Source organism: Leucopleurus acutus (assembly GCF_964270905.1).
Source record: "Leucopleurus acutus genome assembly, chromosome: 1".
In the NCBI taxonomy this organism is placed as follows: domain Eukaryota; kingdom Metazoa; phylum Chordata; class Mammalia; order Artiodactyla; family Delphinidae; genus Leucopleurus; species Leucopleurus acutus.
Genome location: NC_139142.1, coordinates 161324677 through 161352584, shown reverse-complemented (window position 1 = coordinate 161352584; position 27908 = coordinate 161324677). Strand labels below are relative to the sequence as shown.

The 27908-nt window shown below is 41.9% G+C and overlaps 1 protein-coding gene across 3 annotated transcripts in view; it reads left to right on the top strand.

The window, feature by feature from the left end:
* SV2B (synaptic vesicle glycoprotein 2B) overlaps window positions 1-21331 on the top strand; it is a gene marked incomplete at its 3' end in the record, with an annotated part of 76636 nt that extends 55305 nt beyond the window's left edge. For 2 of the 3 annotated variants that reach the window (XM_082836152.1, XM_082836154.1), the window contains 5 exons: window positions 1928-2092; window positions 9972-10105; window positions 13444-13644; window positions 17691-17850; window positions 21148-21331. In XM_082836152.1, coding sequence (XP_082692278.1) covers window positions 1928-2092; window positions 9972-10105; window positions 13444-13644; window positions 17691-17850; window positions 21148-21331 — 844 coding nt within the window. The remainder of the gene's footprint in view (window positions 1-1927; window positions 2093-9971; window positions 10106-13443; window positions 13645-17690; window positions 17851-21147) is intronic. The other variant, XM_082836153.1, reaches the window with a different exon arrangement.
* Window positions 21332-27908: the final 6577 nt, after the last annotated feature.

Below are 27908 nucleotides of genomic sequence, written 5' to 3'. Positions count from 1 at the left end.
CTATTATTGTGTTGCTGTCGATTTCCTCTTTTAGAGCTGTTAGCAGTTGCCTTATGTATTGAGGTGCTCCTATGTTGGGTACATATATATTTATAATTGTTATATCTTCTTCTTGGATTGATCCCTTGATCATTACGTAGTGTCTCTTGTAACATTCTTTATTTTAAAGTCATTTTATCTGGTATGAGTATTGCTACTCTAGCTTTCTTTTGATTTCCATTTGCATGGAATATCTTTTTCCATCCCCTCACTTTCAGTCTGTATGTGTCCCTAGGTCTGAATTGGGTCTCTTGTAGACAGCATATAGATGGGTCTTGTTTTTGTATCCATTCAGCAAGCCTGTGTCTTTTGGTTGGAGCATTTAATCCATTCATGTTTAAGGTAATTATCGATATGTATATTCCTTTGACCATTTTCTTAATTGTTTTGGGTTTGTTTTTGTAGGTTCTTTTCTTCTCTTGTGTTTGCCACTTAGAGAAGTTCCTTTAGCATTTGTTGTAAAGCTGGTTTGGTGGTGCTGAATTCTCTTAGCTTTTGCTTGTCTGTAAAGCTTTTGATTTCTCCATCAAATCTGAATGAGATCCTTGCTGGGTAGAGTAATCTTGGTTGTAGGTTCTTCCCTTTCATTACTTTAAGTATGTCATGCCACTCCCTTCTGGCTTATAGAGTTTCTCCTGAGAAATCAGCTGTTAACCTTATGGGAGTTCCCTTGTATATTAGTTGTCATTTTGCCCTTGATGCTTTCAATAATTTTTCTTTGTCTTTAATTTTTGCCAATTTGATTACTATGTGTCTCAGTGTGTTTCTCCTTGGGTTTATCCTGTATGGGACTCTCTGTACTTCCTGGACTTGGGTGGCTATTTCTTTTCCCATGTTAGGGAAGTTTTCAAATATAATCTCTTCAAATATTTTATTGGGTCCTTTCTCTCTCTCTTCTCCTTCTGGGACCCCTATAATGTGAATGTTGTTGTATTTAATGTTGTCTCAGAGGTCTCTTAGGCTGTCTTCATTTCTTTTCATTCTGTTTTCTTTATTCTCTTCCTCAGCAGTGAATTCTACCATTCTGTCTTCCAGGTCACTTATCCGTTCTTATGCCTCAGTTATTCTGCTATTGATTCCTTCTAGCGTATTTTTCATTTCAGTTATTGTATTGTTCATCTTTCTTTGTTTGTTCTTTAATTCTTCTAAGTCTTTGTTAAACACTTCTTGCATCTTCTCAATCTTTGCCTCCATTCTTTTTCTGAGGTCCTTGATCATTATTGTGAATATCATTATTGTGAATTCTTTTTCTGGAAGATTGCCTATCTCCATTTCATTTAGTTGTTTTTCTGGGGTTTTATCTTGTTCCTTCATCTGGTACATAGCCCTCTGCCTTTTCATCCTGTATATATTTCTGTGAATGCGGTTTTTTTTCCACAGGCTGTAGGATTATAGTTCTTCTTGCCTCTGCTGTCTGCCCTCCAGATAGTTTTACCTCTTGCTTTGCAACTTTATATTCCTATGCTCTTTCTCATGAGTAGCTGAGTTAGCTAAGACCTGCAACATAGTGTTAAATGGTAGTGCTGATAATGCATATCCTGGTCTTGTTTCTTATGTTAGTGGTAATGACAGCAGCGTTTCCTCATTAAGAAAGATCCTGACTTTTGAGCTGAGATATATATATTTTTACATGCTAAGGAAGCGTCCATGAATTCCTAATCTATTGTTTTTATTGGGAATGAATGTCATGTTTTATCAAATACCTTTTTGGCACCTATGGATGTAGTCATGATTTTTTTCCCTTAGATCTATTAATATGATGAGTTATATTATTAGATATTTCTAATGAACCATACTGATACATTTAAAATGGGCTTGATTTACATCAAGTCCTGAATGCAGTCTCTGATGGTGTTGCTGCTCAAATATTCTGTCTTCTGTATTACAGTTACTATGGACTGACAGTTTGGTTCCCTGATATGATCCGGTATTTTCAAGATGAAGCATACAAGTCCAAAATGAAGGTATTTCACGATGAGCACGTGTATGGTGTCACAATCAACTTCACAATGGAAAATCAGATTCACCAACGTGGGAAACTTGTGAATGACAAGTAAGTGGGAGACCATGGGCTTTCCTCAGATCAAGGGGGCTATGTGTGGGGACTGTCTTGGGGAGAGAGCCATTGGGAAGATAAGAATTCAATATGGCGAGGATTGAGCTCCAAGGCTGGTGGAGCATCACAGCTTACCATGGCTGCCAGAGACTCGACAGTGCCCCTGGTGGCTCTGTCTGTACTGTGCTGTCCCCTGTCATCCTGCCTAAGGTTGATTCATCCATGGAGGGTCAACCAAATCATCTCTCCTGAGACCTCGCATCTTTAACGGTGATGCGCAGAGAGCCCCTCAGTGATGCCTGCCTGGAGAGAGGTCCCAGAGCTCTCACCAGTGAGGTCCTGCACCAACTCACAGCCTGGCTGTTGAGCTTTTTCTCTGATTCTGGATGCTTCTTCAGAAGCAAATCCAGAGGCCAATATAACACTATCTTATGTTATTCTTTCGCCTAACATTACCTCCAAGCGACTATTGGCATGGCCCATTGTCATCAAGAATGTTGTTGTGCTTTGGGGCAAAAATGAGTGGAGTGTTAGAAAAGTCCCGCCCACATCCTCCTCAATCTGTTTGACTCCTCCTCTTCCTACTTCTGGGACACTGAGGTGGATAGTCCAGCCTGTTGGGCTTTCAGAACACCGCTTTGAGGTTGCCCTCTGAAGGCCCCAAATGGGTCAGGGCAGGTCAGTTTCCTCCAGGCCACATGCTCCACTAAACTGAGCATTTTCACCTCTGCTGTTTCCCTCCTTGAATTATCCTTAGCAAGTTCACTGGGTCAGTCGAGGGCATGATACACCAGAAACACCACAGCCCAGTGTCAGTGGTATAAACTGCCCCCAGGTTAATGTGTCTGTGCAAGAATTATCACCATGAATTTTCTCCACCGACTCGGTTCTACTTCCCCAGCCTGCACCCACCTGTGTGTCTATGTGGCCATGACCGTGACTGTGAGAAAGAAGTGTATGTCTGGGTGAAGTCCAAGGAAGGTGGCTTGGGCAGTCTAGTCCATATGTTCTTACCGGCCAGACCTTAGCAAATGTTCACTGTTATTTAGGATGAGAAAGAAAGTGTGGCAAAAAAAAGGGGAATGTTATTTCTACAAATATAAGGCCTCTGGGGCAGGAAGGTTAGGACCGACTATCCGTGGACATGGAATTCAGATTTTCAGATGACTTTTTAAAATGCTGAGGCTCAGTCACAAACATCTCCACCTTCACATGCCCATGTATGCACATGCTGCCTTTGGGGACACTTCGGTTCCTGGAATCTGCTGAGAGTGGCCACTCCAGGGATGGCAGCTCGAAGGCTAGTGGTTGGTGGATGGCAACTCTCCCCAGTATTTCTCACCGTCAGGGCTCTTCAATATAAGCCCAGAGATCTTGCGTTGGCATTGCCAAGGAAGAAATGTTGCCCTTCTTTATTAGAACGCTTTGGAAATGTTGAAAACGGAGGGACATTATGGATGGCTAGATGTCACCCATGATATGTTGTTATTCCCTGCAGAGACGAATTCACTAAAAGAGACCTTATCTATGAAGTTTCCAATGTTCAGTGATACTCTATTGTGGTGTTAGTAATAATAACGATGGTAATGACACTTCTGTGTGCCAGGTGCTTCCTTAAGTGCCTTTCAGAGATTATCTCGTTTAATCCTCACAAAAACTCCAGGAGGCAAGAAATGTGCTTTCTCTTTTACAGGTCGGGAAATAAGCTTAGAGAGGTTGAGTTGCTTGCCCAAATCACACAGCTAACGTAAATAGATTAGAAATATCTCTCACCAATTCATGCATTCGGACTCCAACCTATGACCTTGACAACTACAAATACCATCTCACTGGGAAACTCTGCATTCCCACAAAGGCCCTGTTTTACATGGTGCTTTCTGCATTAAAAAGTTAATTGCAATGCCAGAGCTGTTATGATTTTTAAAAGTAGGTTTTGGAGTTCTAAGACTTAGCTACACAGAAAATGGGAACTTCTGCTCCACCCTGTCCTTTTAAAAGATCCCAGCCTCCCAAAGCTTAAGGCTTGAGGAAGGCGGTGGCCTCATCTGTGGAACCAGGACCCCAGGGAACAATAGTTATTGTTAAGGGTCTGCAAATGCATAAGCAGGCCAATGATTGTCTGGGAGTGGATGTAAATATTCTGCACACACAGGTGTTCTACCATGTTTCTGTGTTTCAAATGCATACAAATGTTTTTGTGTGATTGTTAAAGTATAAATTCCTTCAGAAGTTACAATGAGTTCATTTTAATTTGTCATATATATGTAATTCAGTTTTTTAACCAGGGGATACCACTGTCACTTGAAGCTCATAATTTTTACCCCAGCAATTTATTTGAATAAAAATGGTGTTTTTCTCCTTGGAAAAAGATTAGGAACTTTTGAAACTAATCTGAGGAATTGAACCTGGTTTCTTTTCTTGAGTTATGCTGCCATCTGCTGGTCATAAACTAGAAAACATGCCACCTTTGGAAACCTTGAGCCTCTTTGGAGAGTTAAATTCTTTAAGTTCTTTAGCTTGGATGGGGCATTGTCCCCATTCGTACCAGTATTCCCCCTTAGACTTTATCCACACTTTGCTGATTAAAAATTTAAATAAAATTATTTACTTTATTGACTGTCACACATGGGGGAAGATTACTTTTAGCAGGGAGAGCAGAGAGAAAGAAAGCAAACGCGTATCTAGAAGAGAGAAGGTTGATTTCACACATCGCAATGAAATGCTACCCACACTGTTAAAAGCATTTTTTAGTGAGGCATCAGTAGGAATTTTCCTCACCTGCAGTGGGTGTGTTTCAGGACAGTAAATCTCTGCGAAGCTGGCAAGGGTGGGAAATGTGTTAAATGTACCTTTTGGCTTCAGGTCTGAGGAAGTAGCCAAGGCTTGAGGGACTTGGGTTCCAAGCCTTGATGGGTCAGTAAATAGCTGAGCCACCTCTGACCAACCTGTTTAAGCCTCTGATTCCACATCTGAAAGTCATAATATTGATATGTAATGTCCATCAGGCTTCAGAGTTAATAAAATATCTCAGCAAAATTTTGTGATTTAATCTAGGTCCGGCATAGGTCTTATAGAGCCTCTTCCTGAATATTTTACGACTAATTGGCTACTGAAAATGGGATTGCTGTTCCTCCATCAGACATTTACCCAGGTTATTGCAGATCAATAGAAATCCTGTTGATTTGGGGATGTTTGTTTTGTCTCTAACCGAGCTCTTTTATTAGTTCTAATAGTTTCCCCTTGTTATTGTTATACCAGCCTATCACCTGCCCATAACAATTGTTTTGTCTCCTTTCTTTTCGTTTTTATTCCATCATGAAATATATCAAATATGTGGAGAATAGAGAGTAACACCAACAACCCTATTCAGAGCACCTAGCTTTGTAAAATCATAAACTATGCTACATTGACTTCAGATTTTAATATAGATTAAACATCACTCACTCAGTTGCCCTTCTTGATGCTATTCTTCCTCCTGAGGAGTGATGATCACCACGGTCATAAATTTGGTGTTTTACATTCATGTATGTTTTTATACTTTTCCAATATATTTATGTATCAGTAAACATTGTACAGCATTCTTTTGTGTGCTTTAAATTTTAGGTAAATATCATACTAGGTTATCGATGTGAATGTATAATTCTCATACTATAAATGTTTCAACTAGTTTTGTTACTTTTAGGCTATTTACTTCTTTTATTTTAACTATTTTTAATTGAGGTGTAGCTGATGTACAATATTGTGCTGATTATGACATCTGGTTTGGTGATGGATAGAAGCCATGCTAATGGGTATCCTGACTTCAGTGGGGGCATTTTGGGTGTCTTCCTTTTAAGTATGATATTTTCTGTATGTTTTTGATTGGCCTCCTTTATAAAGTTAAGGAAATTCTTTTTTGTTTTAAGTATGCTGAGAGTTTTTATCATGAAAGTGTATTGAATCTGTCAAACGTTTTTCTGCATCTATTATGATAATCATATTGTTTTCTCCTTGGACCTATTAATATGATATATTAAAATAATATTTTTTTTCAGTATTCAACCATACTTGATTCCTGGGATATATCTTAATCATTCAGTGTGATCTTTTTTTTTTTTTTAATAAATTTATTTATTTATTTATTTACTTTTGGGTGTGTTGGGTCTTCGTTTCTGTGCGAGGGCTTTCTCTAGTTGCAGCGAGCGGGGGCCACCCTTCATCGCGGTGCGCGGGCCTCTCACTGTCGCGGTTTCTCTTGTTGCGGAGCACAGGCTCCAGACACGCAGGCTCAGTAGTTGTGGCTCACGGGCCTAGTTGCTCCGCGGCATGTGGGATCTTTCCAAACCAGGGCTCGAACCCATGTCCCCTGCATTGGCAGGCAGATTCTCAACCACTGCGCCACCAGGGAAGCCCCCAGTTGAATTTTTTAAAATGGCAATCAATACATTGACAAATTTGATTACTAATTTTGTGTTTGTTTGTTTAGATGTTTATAGCAGTTTTATTCATAATTGCCAAAACTTGGAGGCAACGTACATGTCCTTTATTTTTTATTTTTACAAAAAGCTTGTGCAAATATTTCAAATTGGGTTTCAACTTATTATTTTGTTAAGACTATTTTTAGAACAGTTTAGGTTCACAGCAAGATTGAGAGGAAGACACGGAGATTTCCCATATACCCTCTGCCAGAACTACCATATTATCCAGTGATGATCCAAGATGTCCTTGAGTAGGTGAATGGATAAATAAACTGTGGTACATACTGACCATGGAGTATTATTCAGGGCCAAAGAAGTAAGCTATGAAGTCATAAAAAGACATTGAGGAACCTGAAATGCACATTCTTAAGTGAAAGAAGCCCCTCTAAAAAAGGCTACATCTGTATAATTTCAACTATATGACATTCTGGAAAAGGCAAAACTATGAAGATCAGTGGCTGTCAGAGGTTAGGGGAGAGGGATGGATAAATAAGCAGAGGATAGAAGATTTTTAGGGCAGTGAAAATAGTCTGCATGAGACCATGACGATGGATACATCTCATCATACGTTTGCTAAAACCCATAGAACTAAGGTTCTATTTAGGATTTTTGCATCTACATGAGATTGGTGTATATTTCCCTTATACTGTTTTTTTTTTCTTTTTTTTTTTGCGGTACGCGGGCCTCTCACTGTTGTGGCCTCTCCTGTTGCGGAGCACAGGCTCCGGACGCGCAGGCTCAGCGGCCATGGCTCACAGGCCCAGCCGCTCTGCGGCATGTGGGATCTTCCCGGACCAGGGCACGAACCCGTGTCCCCTGCATCGGCAGGCGGACCCTCAACCATTGCGCCACCAGGGAAACCCTCTTATACTGTTCTTATTCAACTTTGCTATCAACCTTATATTCTGAGGCACAAGAACATATGTCCTTAGAGAGTCTGTTTGGTTGACATTAGCACCAGTATTTCTCATCCTATAAATCTGCTTCTCCATGAAATAATATTTCAACTGTTTGGAGATATAAGATGGCCATGTCCTAAGTCCACTCTTTTATTTCTTTCGCCAATAGCTTCTGCTTCCTTAAAGGAAAAGTTCCACAAGATACTTTTGTTAACTTTTCTTTCAGCCTTTGAAATCTCCTGAATGAAGAATCTTGGACCAGTTTAGTATATAAATTAGAGATTGGAGGAGATGATTTATGTAAAAGACTCATAAAATATGCCTTGGTCCTTTCTCCTTTTATCTCTTCTTTTATGATTTTGGCTTTTTATAACTTACTTGGAGATACATTTTAAGGTCTGTCTGTGTCAGACCTATTATGATTTATGGCTCTGCTTCCTCACCCACTTTTGGTAGAACATTAAAATACCACCGAAGGCCACATCACCAGCCTATCACTGTATTAAAGAGAAGGATATATTAAGAAGGGCAAAGACCTGAGACAGTCTCCAGGAATAGCTTTCCTGAATAAATACATTCAGCATCCAAATTACATTAATTTTGACATCAGCGCCATCTTCCTGTAACAAAGCCTTACTGATTAGTTTTTCCATGGAAATATGAAGAGTCCAGTGATAACTTTTGGAGGCTGCTGTTTAAAAGTCTGCAGCAAATTTAACCGTAAGAAAAATTGTTGAAAACACTTTGGCTTCCTAGATCAGTGACTCTCACATTTTCTAAAGTATAATAATCTGGCATCTTCCTCTGGTGATCTTAGTTCAAGAGGTCCAGGATGGAATGTAGAAAACTGTATCTTTCACAATAACCTCCCATTTTGTTCTGATGCAAGGGGTCTGGGGACTTCTCTTTGAGAAGCACTGACCCAGGCTTTCTTATTGGGTGGGAGGTCTTTTTGCAGAAGCTAATGAGAGGTGGCTCTTGTTTAGCGTTCTCAGCAGAACACAACAGAGCATAAAGGGTAAGGGGCACTGCGCATTGCATGTGGTCATGGATTGAATGATCTGGTGGCTGTAAAGAGGAACAATGACCCTCAGCGCCCCGTGCTACCTTTGTCACTGTGATTCCCACTGACTTGTAGTTGTCTGCTTCTTTTTTTCCCATTAGATTTGAGGGCAGGGACCATGTCTTTCTTCTCTGTACTCATAACACCTAAAGCTATGTAAGTATTTGCTGAAGACTGAATATCTAAATAAATGAATAGACAGATGAATGAACGGGTTGTAATTCTTCATAAATGAAGCCATAGCCAAAGGTTTCTTGCTTAAAAGTTTAACCAAGCTTGGTAAATATAAGCAATAGGGGATGATGTTAATATATGTCAGTATATGTTTTTAAATGTAATATTGTTCTTTTCTTTTAAGTTTACGTAGGAGTTGGAGTCTTGCAGCAGCTCCTAAATGTGGCTGCACCTCATAATCATCTAGGGGTTTTTACCTCTTATTGACTGTTTTATTTTTAAGTAAAAAAGTATTATGTACACTTGATATAAAGAAAAAATTACGTTTGTCTCATGCCCAACCCCCATTGTACCTCCTCAGGGCCAACCACATCTGCCAGTGTCTTGCGTCACTCTCCAGGTATATGCTATGCATTTACAGGCATATATGCCATATCCTTTCTTACATGAATGGTCACATGCAATAAACACCATATTGTATTTAATGTTTTCAGTTAACAATATATCTTGAAGATGGTTCCATATTAAGACGTATAGATCTACCTAATAATTATAATGGCTATGTGGTATTCCACTGTATGGTATCTATCTCTCTATCTCTCTATGTATCTATCTGTCATCTATCTATCTGTTGTCTATCTATCTAGTAATCCATTGCTGTTATCAGCAATGTTGCAAGGAAGATCAGTGAATGTGTCTCTTTGAATGCATGAGCAAGTATGTGTACGATGAATTTTTAGAGGTGGTATTCCTAGGTCAAAGGGATTGTACATTTAAAGCTTTGCAAAACTCCTCTCCAAAGAGGCTGCACCAATTATGTTCTACCAACAATGCGGATGAAAGTGCCCATTTCCCCACTTTTTTTGGTTCAACAAAGATTCTGAGGCCCTCACACGTCTACTGCCTTTAAACCTTCTAAGACCATCTGAGGGGTATTCATGTTTTTAAAACTCCTATAGTGAGATGTTATTAACATTTTCATTTCACACTGTTTCACATTTCTGTGATTCTGATGTAGGAGGTCCATGAACCTGCATATGGGAACCACAGGCTGTGTACCTGGACTAGACATCAGCTTCCACTGTCCTGAGGCCCCTCCCCATTTATAAACACACAGTGAAGAAATGGGGAACTAGTCTGGGTTGAAAATAACGTTCCAGCACCTTTGGGTTTGCAGTTCTCCTTTTTTTCTGCCTTTCTGTGTTTTCCATCTGAGTCTCAAGTCTCCTTTTTTTTTTTTTTTTTCCTGGATGAATCATTCAGGGGCTAATTTTTTCCCACAGGTTCACAAAGATGTACTTTAAACATGTACTCTTTGAGGACACTTTATTTGACGAGTGCTATTTTGAAGACGTTACATCGACTGATACCTATTTCAAAAACTGCACCATTGAATCGACCATCTTTTATAACACAGGTAAGGGCACGAACAGGGTGGGCTTGTTGTCTAGAATCAAACTGCTCAGTCATAAGCTTTAGGAGTAGTAAAGTATTCACAGATATTCATGCTGAGTCTTCATGGGGAGAAATGGGTTCCAGCCCCACGTTGGGGCTTCCTTGTGCAACAAAGAAGTTGCACAGCCTTTACCAAGGCATTTAGTTTGTCTGTGTCTCAGTTTGATCACATGTAAAATGGAAATAAAAGTACTGGACAAGTGTTCTGATCTCAAAGAGACTGATGCTATATGCTAAGGATGTTTGGTAGGAACAAAGTATGACCCATATTAAAAAAAAAAAAAAGAAAAAAACAGCATTCCAGGAGGGCTGCATTTTATACCTGGAGTGCATTCTTGAAGACCTAGCATAATTTGAAACAAAATTCAAGACATATGTTCTCACAATAATAAATGAAAAGGGAAAACTGCATCTTTTCAAGCTTCGTGCGTGAAATGAGATGATAAGAATATTTTAAAATTACACCATTTCAGATTTCCATGATTAAAAAAAAAATCACAAAATTCCACCACTCTCTCACTCCTCATTATTTTTACTGCTCTCATTATAAATTAATACCAAGTGGAGTTGGGTTATAAGGAAACTAATTGAGTTTTACCAGGGGCTTCACCAATATTGCCTCAAGTAAGAAATGTACTATCATTCCCATCTTACAACTAAGGAAACAGGGACTTAAGCAACTTGTCCAAGGCCACAGCTAGCAAGTTGGAGGGACTTTGATTCATCTCTTAATTTGTTTAGCTCTGAAGTCTGTGAACTTTCCACTGAGATACTTGCATTATGTCCAGATCCATGCTTTCTCCCTGGCATTGGCACCAAGGCACAGTTTATGCAAGAACATCTTTTTCCTCCATGATATCAGCCTCAAAAGGTTCAAAATCTGGTCTCTAAATATCCCTTGGTCTTTAAATAGTCAATTATGGGATTTCTCTTCCTAATTTATGTTTAGCCTGAACTTAAAAAAATATTAGTGAGTTCTATACATTTACTCTTTGGCATATCTTTTATTTTCTTCTTTCAAGTTTCATTGATGCCTCTTTGCTTGAACACTTTTTATTTTATTTATTTATCTTTTTATTTTATTTTATTTTATTTGAGTAAAATTGCTTTACAATGTTGTGTTAGTTTCTACTGTACAATGAAGTGAATCAGCTATATGCATACCTATATCCACTCCCTCTTGGACCTCCCTCCCCAACTTCCCCCCCCATCTAGGTCATCACAGAGCTCTCTGTGCTATACAGCAGGTTCCCACTAGCTATCTATTTTACATACGGTAGTGTCAAACCCAACCTCCCAATTTGTCCCACCCTCCCCTTCCCCCCTGTGTCCACATGTCTGTCCTCTACATCTACGTCTCTATTCCTGCCCTACAAATAAGTTCATCTGTACCATTTTTTTAGATTCCACATATGTGCGTTAACATACAATATTTGTTTTTCTCTTTATGGTTTACTTCACTCTGTATGACAGTCTCTAGAACCATCCACGTCTCAACAAATGACCCAATTTCGTTCCTTTTTATGGCTGAGTAATATTCCATTGTATATATGTGCCACATCTTCTTTATCCATTCATCTGTCAATGGACACTTAGGTTGCTTCCATGTCCTGGCTATTGTAAATAGAGCTGCAATGAACATTGTGGTACATGACTCTTTTTGAATTATGGTTTTCTCGGGGTATATGCCCAGGAGTGGGATTGCTGGGCCATATGGTAATTCTATTTTTAGTTTTTTAAGGAACTCCATACTGTTCTCCATAGTGGCTGTAATCAATTTTCATTCCCACCAACAGTGCAAAGGGGTTCCCTTTTCTCCACACCCTCTCCAGCATTTATTGTTTGTAGATTTTTTGATGATGGCCATTCTGACTGGTATGAGGTGATACCTCATTGTGGTTTTGATTTGCATTTCTCTAATGATTAGTGATGTTGAGCATCCTTTCGTGTGTTTGTTGGCAATCTGTATATCTTCTTTGGAGAAATGTCTATTGAGGTCTTTTGCAAACACTTGCAGTCATGAAATGTCAGAGCTGGGAAGCAGTGGAGATCATTAGGTGTTTTCCTCTAACTTCATAGGTAGAAGCTCAGGGAGGTTAAAGTGGGTCAGCCACAGAGCCAGTTCCCAAACCTGGGTTTCCTGAGAGCCTATATAGTGACCTTTTTGCTAGAATAGCTGATGTTAGAAGGTATCAGAAAACATGGAACTGGTTCCGAAGCAAATGGTTATTCTTATTTTTTAAGACTTTATTTTTTAAGAGAAGTTTTAGGTTCACAACAAAATTGGAAGAAAGATACAGGGATTTCCATATGCCACCTGCTCCCATGCCATAGCCTCCCCCATTATCATCATCCCCCACCAGAACGGTACATTTGTTATAATGAATGAACCTAGGCATCATCATCACCCAAACTAGCTTTCTCTAGTTGCTGCGAGTGGAGGCTAGTCTTCATTGAGGTGCACAAGCTTCTCATTGCGGTGGCTTCTCTTTGTTGTGGAGCACAGGCTCTAGGCGCATGGGCTTCAGTAATTGTGGCACGTGGGCTCAGTAGTTGTGGCTCGCAGGCTCTAGAACACAGGCTCAGTAGGTGTGGCGCACGGGCTTAGTTGCTCCGTGACATGTGGGATCTTCCCGGACCAGGGCTTGAACCCATTTCCCCTGCCTTGGCAGGCGGATTCTTAACCACTGCGCCACCAGGGAAGCCCTAAGGTTTATTTTTGCTGTTGTACATTCTATGGGCTTGGACACATGGATAAGAGTCATCATCATAATATCATACAGAGTGTTTTTACTGCCCTAAAAATCCACTGTACTCTACTTAGTCATCTCTTTCCCTCCTCCACAACCAAGGAGCAAATGGTTTTTATTCTGAAGCATGTTCAGGTTTCTGCATGGGCTTTGGAGTGATTGGCTCAATCTGGATCCGATTCTCTGGTCATTTCCCTCGTATACACTGGGTAGCCTCAGAGGAGTAGCCCAGGTACGGTGGCCCTCAATGTCATCTTGTTGATACAAACAGAACTATTATCTGGCTTGAAAGATGCTGTACTTAAACATGTCCCTCAGTGAATGTTCATTTCCCCTTGCTTATAGGAACTTGAACAGGTCATTACATTTTTAAAGGTTTCCCACTTCATCCATACCTGGCCACGCATCACCTGGATTTTGAGACTGTCTGATTGCCAGGGGGCGGTGCCACCTGCCCAAGGAAGGGGCATAACTTTATCCCTGTTTCTGCCCCAAATCTCTCCAGCCTCCCTCCATTTCATGTGAACCAAACGTTTCCTTCTCTCCGCAGACCTCTACCAGCATAAGTTCATCAACTGTCATTTTATCAACGTCACCTTTCTGGAGCAGAAGGAGGGCTGCCACATGGACTTAGAGCAAGATAACGACTTCTTGATTTACCTCGTCAGCTTCCTTGGCAGTCTGTCTGTCTTGCCTGGGAACATCATATCTGCCCTTCTCATGGATAGAGTCGGAAGGCTCAAGATGATCGGTGAGTTGTGAGGGACGCCGCATTCGTGCTCTAGTGGGCTAAGGCAGTGGCTTAAAATGTATGAAAGCAGTGGAATTTTTCTTAAAGAAATCTCACACAGAAAACCACACAGGTAAGAGGGAATCTGCTGGTGTAGAACCAAGGAGGCACATCTGCAAAACCCCAGGGCCCCGTGGAGTTCTGGTCCATGCCAGGGACACATCTTCATTTCCTGACTCAGCAATTCTGTGACAGTTACTTATTTTATTAGCACTTCAATAGGATATTAAATACATCCACTGTACCCACTCTGTAAAATGCTCTTAAATGAGCATTGGTTTCATTTGATGATTTAAAATAAATCCTATTACTTATGATTATTTAATAGTGATAACATTTGGGGCTTTGGAGTTGGATAGGCTCATGTTGGAATCCTATCACCTAAAGGCTGTTTGACTGGACACGTTCCTTTACGTCTCTGGGACTTATCTTATAGATAAGGAGACTTATAATGAGCTGGTAGGGGTTTGTGAAGATTGAGCATAATGTACCCAAAGCATCTCATAGTGTTTGGTGCATTGCAGGTTCTCATGTCTGCCTTGCCTCATCCAGCAGTTTGTTACTGAAACACATGCCAGGCATAGTGAACAAGAAACAAAATATATACACCCAAGGCCAGGCAAATTGTACACCCATTAGAATATGAGTCAAGGCCAAGAAAGGGGAAGCAGACCGTATGCTAATAAACATGCCATGAGTTCTGCCCCAGGGATATAGCTGATCAGTAAAAATCAATTCCAAGATCCTAGCAGCAAAGCTCAAAGGAAACAAGATAAATCACATAATCATTTTGTTAATAAGTCGTAGCACGAATATTCAGAATGGTGAGCCCAAGACATGCCTGTGATTTCTGCTTTTTAATCTTGTGGTGAGGACGGTCATCTCTCAGGCATGGCAGATTGAGCTGTGTCCCCTGTTAGCGGCGATGCCCTGGTTAGACCTGAAACCTGATGACGGAAGATGGTGGCTTATTAACTTCTGTGACACTCGTGCCCAGCATGGTGCCTGCCACTGAGTTGCCACTTAGTAATGCTGTGGGACTGACCTGAGCCAGCGAAGATAACCTCTTTCCTAGATGAGTTGGAAGCACGATGGTTAAAATAATACCTCTGTTTGCTCCAGTGAGACAAAGACTGTGAGAGTAGATGTGTGACACTTCTGCCATTCTGTCACTGGCCCTTTTTTTAAAAATTTATTTTGGAAATATTAATATGTAATGAGCTAGACAAATAGTGTGTTTGGAGCAGTCTCTCCAACCTGTCTAATCAACATAGAGAAGAAAAGCAGGTGACCGAACCCAAACATTTTTACTTGGCACTTGAACTAAATCACTTGGAGCAGCTCTGACAAGCCTATTTTTATGGGAAAAAAACACAACAGTTTTGGAGGAGAAAAGAGCAATCTTCATACCAGAAAGTAAATTTCTGTCTCTGGTATTTTAAGTCCCAGGGTTGAACAGTGAATTCTGTGGTCAGGTCCTGGAGTAGCTGAGGAAGTTCTTGGGAGATGAGGGTCGATAAAGGGTGGGGTGGGTGCATCTGTGAAGAAGAATGGACGGCCCGCCTCGACCAGGGACAGAGGGAGGGCGGGGCACAGGGAGCAGGCAGGGCAGGGAGAGAGTGGACAGCCTCTTCTTCGCCACTGAAGCCCTTCTTGTCATCATGAATGTATCCCAGATAAAAATTGATTTCTCTAATGCTAAATAGAGCCATACCCCCCAAACTGGATATCTGGAACTAATATTTATTATTCTTTATATCTTGCTTTTTTATTAATGCCTGTATTTTGTTTCTGAGCCAGATTGTTTAAAGCTCGGACAGTGCCCCCTTTGTATCTTTAGTAAAAGGTCTAGCATACAGTGCATCAACTGCGATATTCTCAGGGCCCAGTAAATACTAGGTGCTCAATAAATGTCACCATGGGATGTGGGTGACCTGTTTTGAAACTGCCTCTCCCATGACCCTTAGACAAATCCCCTATCGAGTCTGCTGGAGAATCATTTATCCTGCTTTCTCTGCTGCTGTGCCCTTTCCTGGGCAGAAGTTGTGCCTTGTTAACAACAGAGAAGAAAGTTTTGCTGATGAGCCTGCTACTCTTCATTTATTCATTCAATAAACATTAATTTATGCAGCATAATTCTCCGCCAGGCTGTATGGTTGGCAATGGGAATACAGCAATAATTGACACAGACAGCATCCTTGTGCTTAAGGGAAAAATGATCTATTGGGAGAGACAGATGTAAACTAGAAATTTCATTTAACTAACACTTAGGAAGTGCTTATTATAGGTCAGGTTTTTTTCCAAGCGTTTTGTAAATATTAGCATATGTAACCCTCACCATAGCCCTGTGATGGGGAAAGTGAGACAGCCCAGGGAGGTTGTGACCTCACTCAAGGTCACACAGGGGGAGCTGGGATTTGACCTCAGGCCTCTCCATCACAAGGGGAATAAGAACTAATGATGAGAGTGGAAGAACTGGGCACCAGAGGGACCTATAGTGAGAAGACCTAACATAGTTGAGGGGTCAGTTCCCTATCACTGAATTTATTTGATGATAATATTTTGTATTCAACGAACATTGTACACCAAGCCCCATGGCTGGCCACTTTGAGGGATGCATGCATGTCGATGATACAGTTCTCAGGGCACTTGTGGTCCAGTAGATGCCAGTCTCCTCCCATTCTAGTTCTCTCCTTGCTGTTGGAAAGAAGCTACCAGGCTACCCAGTCACAGCCCTAGCCCTTCTCAGAATCAATAGAAATAAAGCAGACAGTTACCATTCCCCAGCTCTTCAGCAGGGTTTGGCACCAGTCTCGGCAGCTCCAGGTCTGAGGGTGAGATTCCAGGTGGAGGCCCCCCAGGGAGGCACTTATGGGTGAGGCCAGACCAGCCTTCTGGTTTCTTGGCAACCTGAAGACCTCCCTCCTCCAGGGTTCTGATGCCTGGGTGGGACTCTTGCCCTGTTTCCTAGCTGGTTGTTTGGGACCTGCTTTTCTTCCTTCCTTTCTGCTAACTAGTCCCATCGCACTTCCAGACGTCCTCTTGATCTGTGCCCTGCACTCACTCCAGGCTTCCCAAGCTCTTCTGGGCTGGATGTATTGGATTTCAGTAGGATTTGACATAGCCTTCTTTCAGTGGGATCTCTTATCATTAGCTGTATCACCCAGGGTCCTGGTGGGAAAAGGAATTTACCCCAGAGAGTTCTAGAGAAGAGACTGTATGATGCGGCAGGTTTTAGAGGTGTGGGCAGGGTTATGGGAACAAATGAGGCAGATGAGACACCCAGATACTAGCAAAAGTGGGCAGCAGGCTCTACCTCCAAGGCTGCAGGGACAAAGGGAGAAAACAGCAGTAACCGAGCCCAGGGAGAGCTGGAACCAAGGAGCAGGCGGTGTCCGGGAGGAACTGTCGTCCTGGGGGGAAGCAGCCTTTGGCAATAAAGGGCTTATAAAGCAGGATGGGAATTAGGAAGAAGTGTGCCAAGCCCTTTCTCCTCACAACTGACAAGGAACCCCCAGGTATGCAGTCCATGGGGGTTAGCTTCCTGGGGCACAGAGCAGAGCTGAGAAGCGCAGCTTAGATATCTGGGGTGGAGATGGGCATACATGAAAATAAGCAGCATGGCCCTTGATCAGGTGTTCTTCTGTTGCCCCTTTGCATCTGTGTTCTCAGTGGAACGTGAGCTCCATGAGAGTAGAGTCTTTTGATACTGATGTATCTCTGGCACCTTAGAACAGTGTCTGGAGCATAATAAATTCTCTACTAATACCCACACCCTCTGCCTTGTTCTCAGTTATTCTGGGCTGGACAGCACCATAGGGTGAGGTTTTCGATATCCTTCCTGGAGGCTAATTCTGGTGATATGACCCGCATAGAAGTCTCTAATCCCATGGCTGGGGTACCATGTACGGGGTCCACATCTTCCTTTGTGTAGAGATGAATCTGTTTTTTCAGGTGTTGTCTGCCACGGGCTTCATGTTTCTTTCTGCCCTGATCTCCCTCTGCAGGTGGCTCCATGCTCATCTCGGCTGTCTGCTGCTTCTTCCTATTTTTTGGCAACAGTGAGTCGGCGATGATTGGCTGGCAGTGCCTCTTCTGTGGGACAAGCATTGCTGCCTGGAATGCTCTGGATGTGATCACGGTGGAGCTGTATCCCACCAACCAGAGGTCAGTTCCTCTCTGGGCTTCCCTCTGGGACTTTCTTGGACTTCTTTGGCCAGAAGTCTATCTGCCCCAAGATCCTCCACCATGGCCATCTTGGGCTTCTTCTTCTTTCTTTTTTTTTTCCATTTTTTTAAGTAGACATTTTATTTTGGAATAATTTTAAGTTTACAGAAAGGTTCCAAAGATAGTACAGAATGTTTCTGCATACACTTCACCTAGCTTCCCCTAATATTAGCATCTTACATAACTATGGTACATTTGTCAAAACTAAGAGATTAACGTTGGTACATTATTAGACTCTGACTTTATTTGGTTTTCACCAGTTCTTCCACTAATGTCCTTTTTTTTTTCTGTTTCAGAATCCAACCCAATATACCACATTGCATTTAGGGTGTTTTTTGTTTTCTTTTTTTTAACATCTTTATTGGAGTATAATTGCTTTACAATGGTGTGTTAGTTTCTGCTTTATAACAAAGTGAATCAGTTATACATATACATATGTTCCCATATCCCCTCCCTCTTGCATTGCCCTCCCATCCTCCTTATCCCACCCCTCTAGGTGGTCGCAAAGCACCGAGCTGATCTCCCTGTGCTATGCGGCTGCTTCCCACTAGCCATCTATTTCACACTTGGTAGTGTATATATGTCCATGCCTCTCTCTCACTTCATCCCAGCTTACCCTTCCCCATCCCCGTGTCCTCAAGTCCATTCTCTACATCTGTGTCTTTATTCCTGTCTTGCCCCTAGGTACATCAGAACCTTTTTTTTTTTAAGATTCCATATATATGTGTTAGCATACGGTATTTGTTTTTCTCTTTCTGACTTCACTCTGTATGACAGACTCTAGGTCCATCCACCTCACTACAAATAACTCAATTTCGTTTCTTTTTATGGCTGAGTAATATTCCATTGTATATATGTGCCACATCTTCTTTATCCTTTCATCCGATGATGGACACTTAGGTTGCTTCCATGTCCTGGCTATTGTAAATAGAGCTGCAATGAACATTTTGGTACATGACTCTTTTTGAATTATGGTTTTCTCAGGGTATATGCCCAGTAGTGGGATTGCTGGGTCGTATGGTAGTTCTATTTTTAGTTTTTTAAGGAACCTCCATACTGTTCTCCATAGTGGCCGTACCAATTTACATTCCCACCAACAGTGCAAGAGGGTTCCCTTTTCTCCACACCCTCTCCAGCATTTATTGTTTGTAGATTTTTTGATGATGGCCACATCTTGGTCTTCTTGGTGTTCCATGGACCAAATGTCTTTTAGGTCGTTGAGTTTCTCCTGCCTGGGGGCTGGCATAGGCCGGGAGTAGGAAGGCTAAGGCTTGATAGGGTGGGGTGGATGGCAAGATGTAAAGGATAAGGGCAAACCTTGTCCCGGAGAGAAGAACTAGGACTAAACCATATGTATCGTGCAATCCAAAGGGAGGTGAGAACAGGCCTGCCAATGGGAAATGAAGTGAAAAGGTGCAGAACTAGACAAACAAAGGGTGGGGCAGAAATAAAGGTGGGTATGAGGCATGATGGTCTAGGGCATTTGTGGAGAATGGGGCAGGGATGCCCAGGGTTTCCTTTTATTTTGTGCGTGCCCTATGGGAAGAGGCCTGGTTTAAAGGCATAGGGTCAAGGCCATTGCTTAGCAGTTATTTCTCCTCTTGGAGGGGGAATTTTCAAGACAGCAGGTAAGTGGCTCTTTGGCCAGAAAGGAATGTGAAGTGGTGTGGAAGGCAGGTAAATGCAATTCTGCATCAAATCTTAATGATATTCCCAAGATTGATGACAGAGGTATTGGGATAGAGGTAGCTATGTTTCCATAGCACAGAATAGTGAATTTGGAGCCTTTTCTGTGAATCAAAGAACTTCTAAGTTTTACAAGAAATAAGAGGAGGAAAAGTTATCACTAGTTCAATGGTATGTGATTTTAAATCCAGGAAACCTAAGAGAATTAAAGAGACTACCAGAAACAATAAAATAATTTGGTAAGGTGGTCAATAATAAAACTAATTTAATAATTTATAGATTTTTAAATATATGAAAAAATTAAAATTGAAATCCATCTAATAATAGAAGAAATCATAAAATATATAGGAATCAATTTGATGAGAAAGGTGAAACACTTATGTGAAGAAAACCATAAAGCTTTACTGAGAGATATAAAAGAAGATTCAACTATATGTGAAGATATATCTTACGGAACTCTACGAAGTTTTAATCTTACAAAAATGTCAAGTATTCTTTAGTTTTTAAAGAGTCCATTCAAAACTCCATGAGATTTTTCCACACTCTGGGAACTTGAAAAAATTAGTCTAAAGTTTATTTGGAAAAATACACATGTGAAAATATTTAAGAAAATTCAGAAAACAAAAGAATTGGGATTGGGGCTGGTGAAAATGGATAAAGGTATAGTGTAGTATAGTTACAGAAAAAATGTAAAAAGAATTTAAAGTACAAAAATATAGCCATATTCTTCATAAACTAGTGGTGTGAAATAGAGATATTTTGCTTAATCTGAGGAGGACTAGTGCTGGGAATATTGTCTCTGTATATACATGGAGTCAGAAAAGGATTGATGGTTAACAGTAGTTATCACTGGGAAGTGTGATTAATAACAATTAAGATTAGCTTCTGCCATGGGTGACACAGACCCCAAATAACTGCACACTTAGGAAGATAGGCACTAAAGGATCTTTTTATCTTCTTCTTCCTCTTTCATGACCTCAGCCATGGTCCAAGATGAGACCATTTATATTCCAGGAAGCAGGATGGGAGGAAAAAGGATAAAAGAAGAGAGCAAAAGGACCACTCTTGACATCTCTTAAGGGAGTTTCTCAGGAGCTGCTGGGAGTACTTACATCCCATTGGCCTAAACTTAGTCACATGGCCAGACTCAGAAACAAGGGAATCTGGGAAATGTAGTCTTACATTTGGAGAAATGCTATTTAGGGAGAACTAACAGTCTCTGCCACAAGAGGGTCGAAGTGTTATTAATAGGGAACACTTACACTTTCTGCTTCATCCTTCTTCATTCTTTCAAGTTGGGGAAGGAGATACTCCAAAATGTTAATAATGGTGATTACTTTCAGTGGTGAAGTTATATATTCTTGCATCTTTATGTTATTCTGTACTTCCAAATTTCTAAAATAAGAATGTGTTACTTTTACATTTAGGAAGAAAATTCCCTCCCACACCTTCACCATACTTCTTTAACAAGGGAAAGAAAGAACCTAGTCCCACATATCTAAGGAGGTCTAGTTTGCATCTCCCAGAATGATTTACTTTCTTCTTTTACAGGGCAACAGCCTTTGGCATCCTCAATGGATTATGCAAATTTGGTGCCATCTTGGGAAACACCATCTTTGCTTCTTTTGTTGGGATCACCAAAGTGGTCCCCATCCTTCTGGCTGCTACTTCTCTCGTTGGGGGTGGCCTGATTGCTCTACGACTGCCAGAGACTCGAGAACAGGTCCTGATGTGAACAACCTACGGGGAAGGGAAATGTTGGAAGAACCTCGTCCAGGAACCTTAACTGCACCTACACTTCCTGTCCATCACTGTCCAGAGGACACCTGGATAGCACAGGAGGAGAAGTTGAATTTGTGACCCCTAGTCTAGCACCCATTTCAGCTGTCTATATGTTTGTAACTCAGGTGACTGATTTGAGGGTGTCCTGAGCTGTCCTCCCTTAGAGTCCCAGAACTGTGTGCTTGGCTAATGGTGTCCCCAGCCCAGGGCGAGGGAGGAGGGATCATGCCCTCCAAACTAAGTAAGGGGTATTTCCACAAGTGAGGTGCAAGGACTTTTTTCATTCATTTCAAAATGAATTTGAGAAACACTCAATGTCCTCCATAAAGTTCCTTTGGAGCTCAAGGACCTGACAAATTGACTTGGCAGGGAAGTTGAGTCATCATATGAATACTGAAGTACAGGATACATATATTTTTGCATTTAAAGTATTACTTATCATAGTTTCCATTTGAAAATTGGCACAATAGCATTGAAGATACTCTGATATAGGAAACCAAATATGTGAGCAATATCTGTAGAAATCTACTTTACCCCCTCGAAGGGTCCTAAGTTTTCCATGATGATTAGGTGGTGAACTTAAGAATAATATTTATTCCTATTTTGATCTCGTCAAAGAAACTTAATGGGATAGGTATTCTGTAAACTAACTTTGTACATAACTGTCTTTGGGTTTCATTTGCAGAAATGATATCTGCAAATATTTGCCAGCATTTAGCCATATTTTGAGAGGACTTGGTGTTTGAGTTTCCAGAAAATTGGGGCTGATGGAATGAAGTGCAAGCACAACTTCTTACAGCCGTTTAACTTGCTGTCGAGAGGATGCACTTAGCAAATTCACGTTGTACAGTTCCTTTCATCCAGGCTCTTTTCTTCATGTTGGGGGAGGAGTTACTTTCCTTTCTTACACAGATCACTGGTGAAACGCAAGCTCACCGTCTTCCATCCTGGTATTTGACGTTGCTGCTCACCCAGAAGAAACACGGGAAGTCTTCCGTGACCTCTGGCACCCTCTTTGTAGGCGAGAATGAAACACGGTGGACCACATGGGGGATTGAGGGAGGGATGGGGAAGTGTAGCCACAGATCTTCAAAGTGTAAATTTAGCAGTAAAACACAATCCGTATTTGTTATAATGGTCAGGTCCAATGAAAAATCTACCTGATATGTCTCGGTTCAGGGTTTTTGAAGCAGTCATTGGCATGGGAGTTAGGGAGTGTAGTGGATGTCACATATGTTTACCTTCAGTGTTCCAAGAGAACACTTTCCTGAGATCCAGTTTGAAACATGAATGGGGGTGGGGTGGGGGTGGGGTGAGGAACCCAGGACAAACTGTTTGGCAAAGGTCAGTAATAGATTTAATAGATTGAAGTCTTCACTCCATAGAAAAAGAACAATGTTTCACCCATCAGAACTGTCCTGCATGGAAGAGACAGTGAGCTGTAAAACCCCTGCCACCAGAGGTGAACTTGCTGAGGCCAGGTGAACACCAGTCACCAAAACTAGTTCTTTGAATTGATTTGCGATGCTCTCAATTCTGTAAAGTGCCACACTTTCTCTACCAGAAACCTCAAAAATTTAAAGAAAATGATGGCTGCATTGAGTGTATTTTCTGTTTTGGAGAAACACCAAGTCCCGTGATAACTTCAGGCCATCTTTTGGTTATTCTCTGGAGTAGAAGAAGGTAGACAGGAGGAAAGAGTATATTCTATAATACATTTCTACCCTGGATTTGAGATCAATTTTAATGGTTAAAAGGTTTTCTCTGCTTCTCATGTTCCCCACCTCTTTACTGGCCGTTTTTTTTTTTCTGTGCAGGGAAGGAAGACACATCAACTTTGATCTGACATCTTGATTCTCCCAAATATATAAATATACCATTGTGTGTTAGTGTTTCTCTCAGTGTTTTACAGGAGTTACCTAACATCAGTGCTACATCAGTAATGAGAGAGCCAATGTAATATAGCTGTAATATACTTGCTTGTGATACAAAATACACTGGCTAGGTTCATAAAACAGAATTGTGTAAACTGGGATTACCACATCCTTATAACATTATTCTTCAATGGGATAATACAATTCGATGAGCCGTTACTGCTTAAGAAGTTTACAAGGCAGTGAGGGTCTGCATTTCTAGTTATGATGGATCTTGCAAATCTAAAACCTGATTAATTTTTTTTTTTTTTTTTTGCGGTATGCGGGCCTCCCACTGTTGTGGCCTCTCCCGTTGCGGAGCAACAGGCTCCGGACGCGCAGGCTCAGCGGCCATGGCTCACGGGTGCAGCCGCTCCACGGCATGTGGGATCTTCCCGGACCGGGGCACGAACCCTGCCCCCTGCATCGGCAGGCGAACTCTCAACCACTGCGCCACCAGGGAAGCCCCTGATTAATTTTTGAGCATTGGAATGGCTGCAACGATTTGGGGTAAACTCCATTTGATTCCTAAGTTCTAACTTCTGCATTATCTTTATGGCTCCTTTATACCGACAACCTAACCAACCAAGGGCAATTCGCATCCCATCAATCATTCAGGCCTTTGTAAAGGTACAGCCATGCTCGCAGCCTTTTCCCACGAAGGATTGTCTGGCACTGGGACCTGGCCACTTCTTAAATGCTGTCACTCTTGCCGAGATAAATGCTTCTTTAAAAATAGTCTCTGTGGCAGGTCATTGGCAGATAATGTACAGCATTCCTGGCCAGGCGCTTCTTTTTCATTTCATGTTCTACCCTGAGAAATTTCCTATGGCATCCGTGGAGAATTAAAGGGATGAGGCTCTCCCTCATTGAGTAAATCTGTTTGCAGTTCATGATGTATTTTATGATGCCCAGTTTGAGAGTAGTTACTTTTAATGGTCTCAGCTGTATTGTGTCATCCCTTGATGCTGATTTTTTGATCTTTTGTTTTACTGGAAATAAATAGTGAAAGGGGTGTGCCTATTTGTGACGTTTATAGCACACAACCCAGAGGTTATGTAATAACCCCATTCCCAGGGGTCCCTGGCACCTTGTATTAGTTCATTAAAAATAATAATAAAAATAATTGTAAGCAAACCTTAAAGAACTGAGACTAGAGATTATTTCCAGACGCTACAGTCTATTCTGGATTCTTAGATTGATTGGATCAGCTGGGAGGAATGCTGACAATCATTTCCTTCAACTTCCTTATTTTGCATAGGGGGACCTTGAGAGGTTAAATGATGTGACCCAGGTGACATGTAGTTCTTGGAGTGGGTTACAAGTCCTACAATAATGCTGTCCGTCTAGTTCTGGACTAATCTCTCAGTCACTGATATGTTACTACAAGGTCTCCCATAGTCTTTGAGGAAAGGGAAAATGTGACCAACACTTACCTGTGACCATTCATTGAAAGCTCACATGATTGGTTTATATAGAGTAAGTTGAAGGTCCAGTATAAACACGAAAGGATTAGTATGTATGCATCCATTCAGTCAGACATTCATTTGTTTATTCAACAAACCCTGATGGTAGGAAGATGGCGGAAGAGTAAGATGCGGAGATCACCTTCCTCCCCACAGATACACCAGGAATACATCTACATGTGGAACAACTCCTACAGAACACCTACCGAGTGCTGGCAGAAGACCTCAGACCTCCCAAAAGGCAAGAAACTCCCCACGTACCTGGGTAGGGTAAAAGAAAACAGAATAAACAGAGACAAAAGAATAGGGACGGGACCTGCACCAGTGGGAGGGAGCCGTGAAGGAGGAAAGGTTTCCACACACTAGGAAGCCCCTTCGCGGGCAGAGACAGCGGGTGGCGGAGGGGGGGAAGCTTTGGAGCCGCGGAGGAGAGCACAGCAACAGGGGTGCAGAGGGCAAAGCGGAGAGATTCCCGCACAGAGGATCGGTGCCAACCGACACTCACCAGCCCGAGAGGCTTGTCTGCTCACCTGCCGGGGCGGGCGGGGCTGAGAGGTGAGGCTCAGGCTTCGGGCGGGGCGCAGGGAGAGGACCGGGGTTGTCGGCGTGAACACAGCCTGAAGGGGGCTAGTGCACCACAGCTAGCCGGGAGGGAGTCCGGGGAAAAGGTCTGGAGCTGCTGAAGAGGCAAGAGGCTTTTTCTTCCCTCTTTGTTTCCTGGTGCGCGAGGAGAGGGGATTGAGAGCGCTGCTTAAAGGAGCTCCAGAGACGGGCGTGAGCCGCGGGTAAAAGCGCGGACCCCAGAGACGGTCATGAGACACTAAGGCCGCTGCTGCCGCCACCAAGAAGCCTGTGTGCGAGCATAGGTTACTATCCACACCGCCCTTCCGGGGAGCCTGTGCAGTCTGCCACTGCCAGGGTCCGTGATCCAGGGACAACTTCCCCGGGAGAATGCAAGGTGTGCCTCAGGCTGGTGCAACGTCACGCTGGCCTCTGCCACTGCAGGCTCGCCCCGCATCTGCACCCCTCCCTCTCCCGGCCTGAGTGAGCCAGAGTCCCCAAATCAGCTGCTCCTTTAACCCCGTCCTGTCTGAGTGAAAAACAGATGCCCTCCGGCAGCCTACATGCAGAGGTGGGTCCAAATCCAAAGCTGAACCCCGGGAGCTGTGCGAACAGAGAAGAGAAAGGGAAATGATGTCTCCCAGCAGCCTCAGGAGGAGCGGATTAAACCTCCACAATCAACTTGATGTACCCTGCATCTGTGGAACACATGAATAGAAAAGGAATCATCCCAAATTGAGGAGGTGGACTTTGGGAGCAAGATATATTACTTTTTCCCCTTTTCCTCTTTTTGTGAGTGTGTATGTGTATGCTTCTGTGTGAGATTTTGTCTGTATAGCTTTGCTTTCACCATTTGTCCGAGGATTCTGTCCGTTCGTTTTTTGTTTTTTTTTTTACTTTTTAAAAAAATTTGTTGCTTAATAATTTTTTATTTTATTTTATCTTACTTTATTTTATTTTATCCTTTTTCTTTCTTTCTACTTTTTCTCCCTTTTATTCTGAGCCTTGTGAAAGACAGTCTCTTGGTGCTCCAGCCAGGAGTCAGTGCTGTGCCTCTGAGGTAGGAGAGCCAACTTCAGAACACTGGTCCACAAGAGACCTCTGAGCTCCACGTAACATCAAATGGCGAAAATCTCCCAGAGATCTCCATCTCAACACCAAGACCCAGCTTCACTCAACGACCAGCAAGCTACAGTGCTGGACACCCTATGCCAAACAACTAGCAAGAGAGGAACACAACCCCACCCATTAGCAGAGAGGCTGCCTAAAATCATAATAAGGCCACAGACCCCAAAACACACCACCAGACATGGACCTGCCCACCAGAAAGACAAGATCCAGCCTCATCCACCAGAACACAGGCACTAGTACCCTCTATCAGGAAGCTTACACAACCCACTGAACCAACTTTAGCCACTGGGGACAGACATCAAAAACAACAGGAACTACAAACCTGCAGCCTGCAAAAAGGAGACCCCAAACACAGTAAGATAAGCAAAATGAGAAGACAGAAAAACACACAGCAGATGAAGGAGCAAGGTAAAAACCCACCAGACCTAACAAATGAAAGGAAATAGACAGTCTACCTGAAAAAGAATTCAGAATAATGATAGTAAAGATGATCCAAAATCTTGGACACAGAATACAGAAAATTCAAGAAACATTTAACAAGGACCTAGAAGAACTAAAGAGGAAACAAGCAACAATGAGCAACACAATAAATGAAATTAAAAATACTCTACAAGGGATCAATAGCAGAATAACTGAGGCAGAAGAACGGATAAGTGACCTGGAAGATAAAATAGTGGAAATAACTACTGCAGAGCAGAATAAAGAAAAAAGAATGAAAAGAATGGAGGACAGTCTCAGAGACCTCTGGGACAACATTAAATGCACCAACATTTGAATTATAGGGGTACCAGAAGAAGAAGAGGAAGAAAAAGGGACTAAGAAAATATTTGAAGAGATTATAGTTGAAAACTTCCCTAATATGGGAAAGGAAATAGTTAATCAAGTCCAGGAAGCACAGAGAGTCCCATACAGGATAAATCCAAGGAGAAATACTCCAAGACACATATTAATCAAACTGTCAAAAATTAAATACAAAGAAAGCATATTAAAAGCAGCAAGGGAAAAACAACAAATAACACACAAGGGAATCCCCATAAGGTTAACAGCTGATCTCTCAGTGGAAACTCTGCAAGCCAGAAGGGAGTGGCAGGACATAATTAAAGTGATGAAGGAGAAAAACCTACAACCAAGATTACTCTACACAGCAAGGATCTCATTCAGATTTGATGGAGAAATTAAAACCTTTACAGACAAGCAAAACCTGAGAGAGTTTAGCACCACCAAACCAGCTTTACAACAAATGCTAAAGGAACTTCTCTAGGCAAGAAACACAAGAGAAGGAAAAGACCTACAATAACGAACCCAAAACAATTAAGAAAATGGGAATAGGAACATACATATCGATAATTATCTTAAATGTAAATGGATTAAATACTCCCCCCAAAAGACACAGACTGGCTGAATGGATACAAAAACAAGACCCATATATATGCTGTCTACAAGAGACCCACTTCAGACC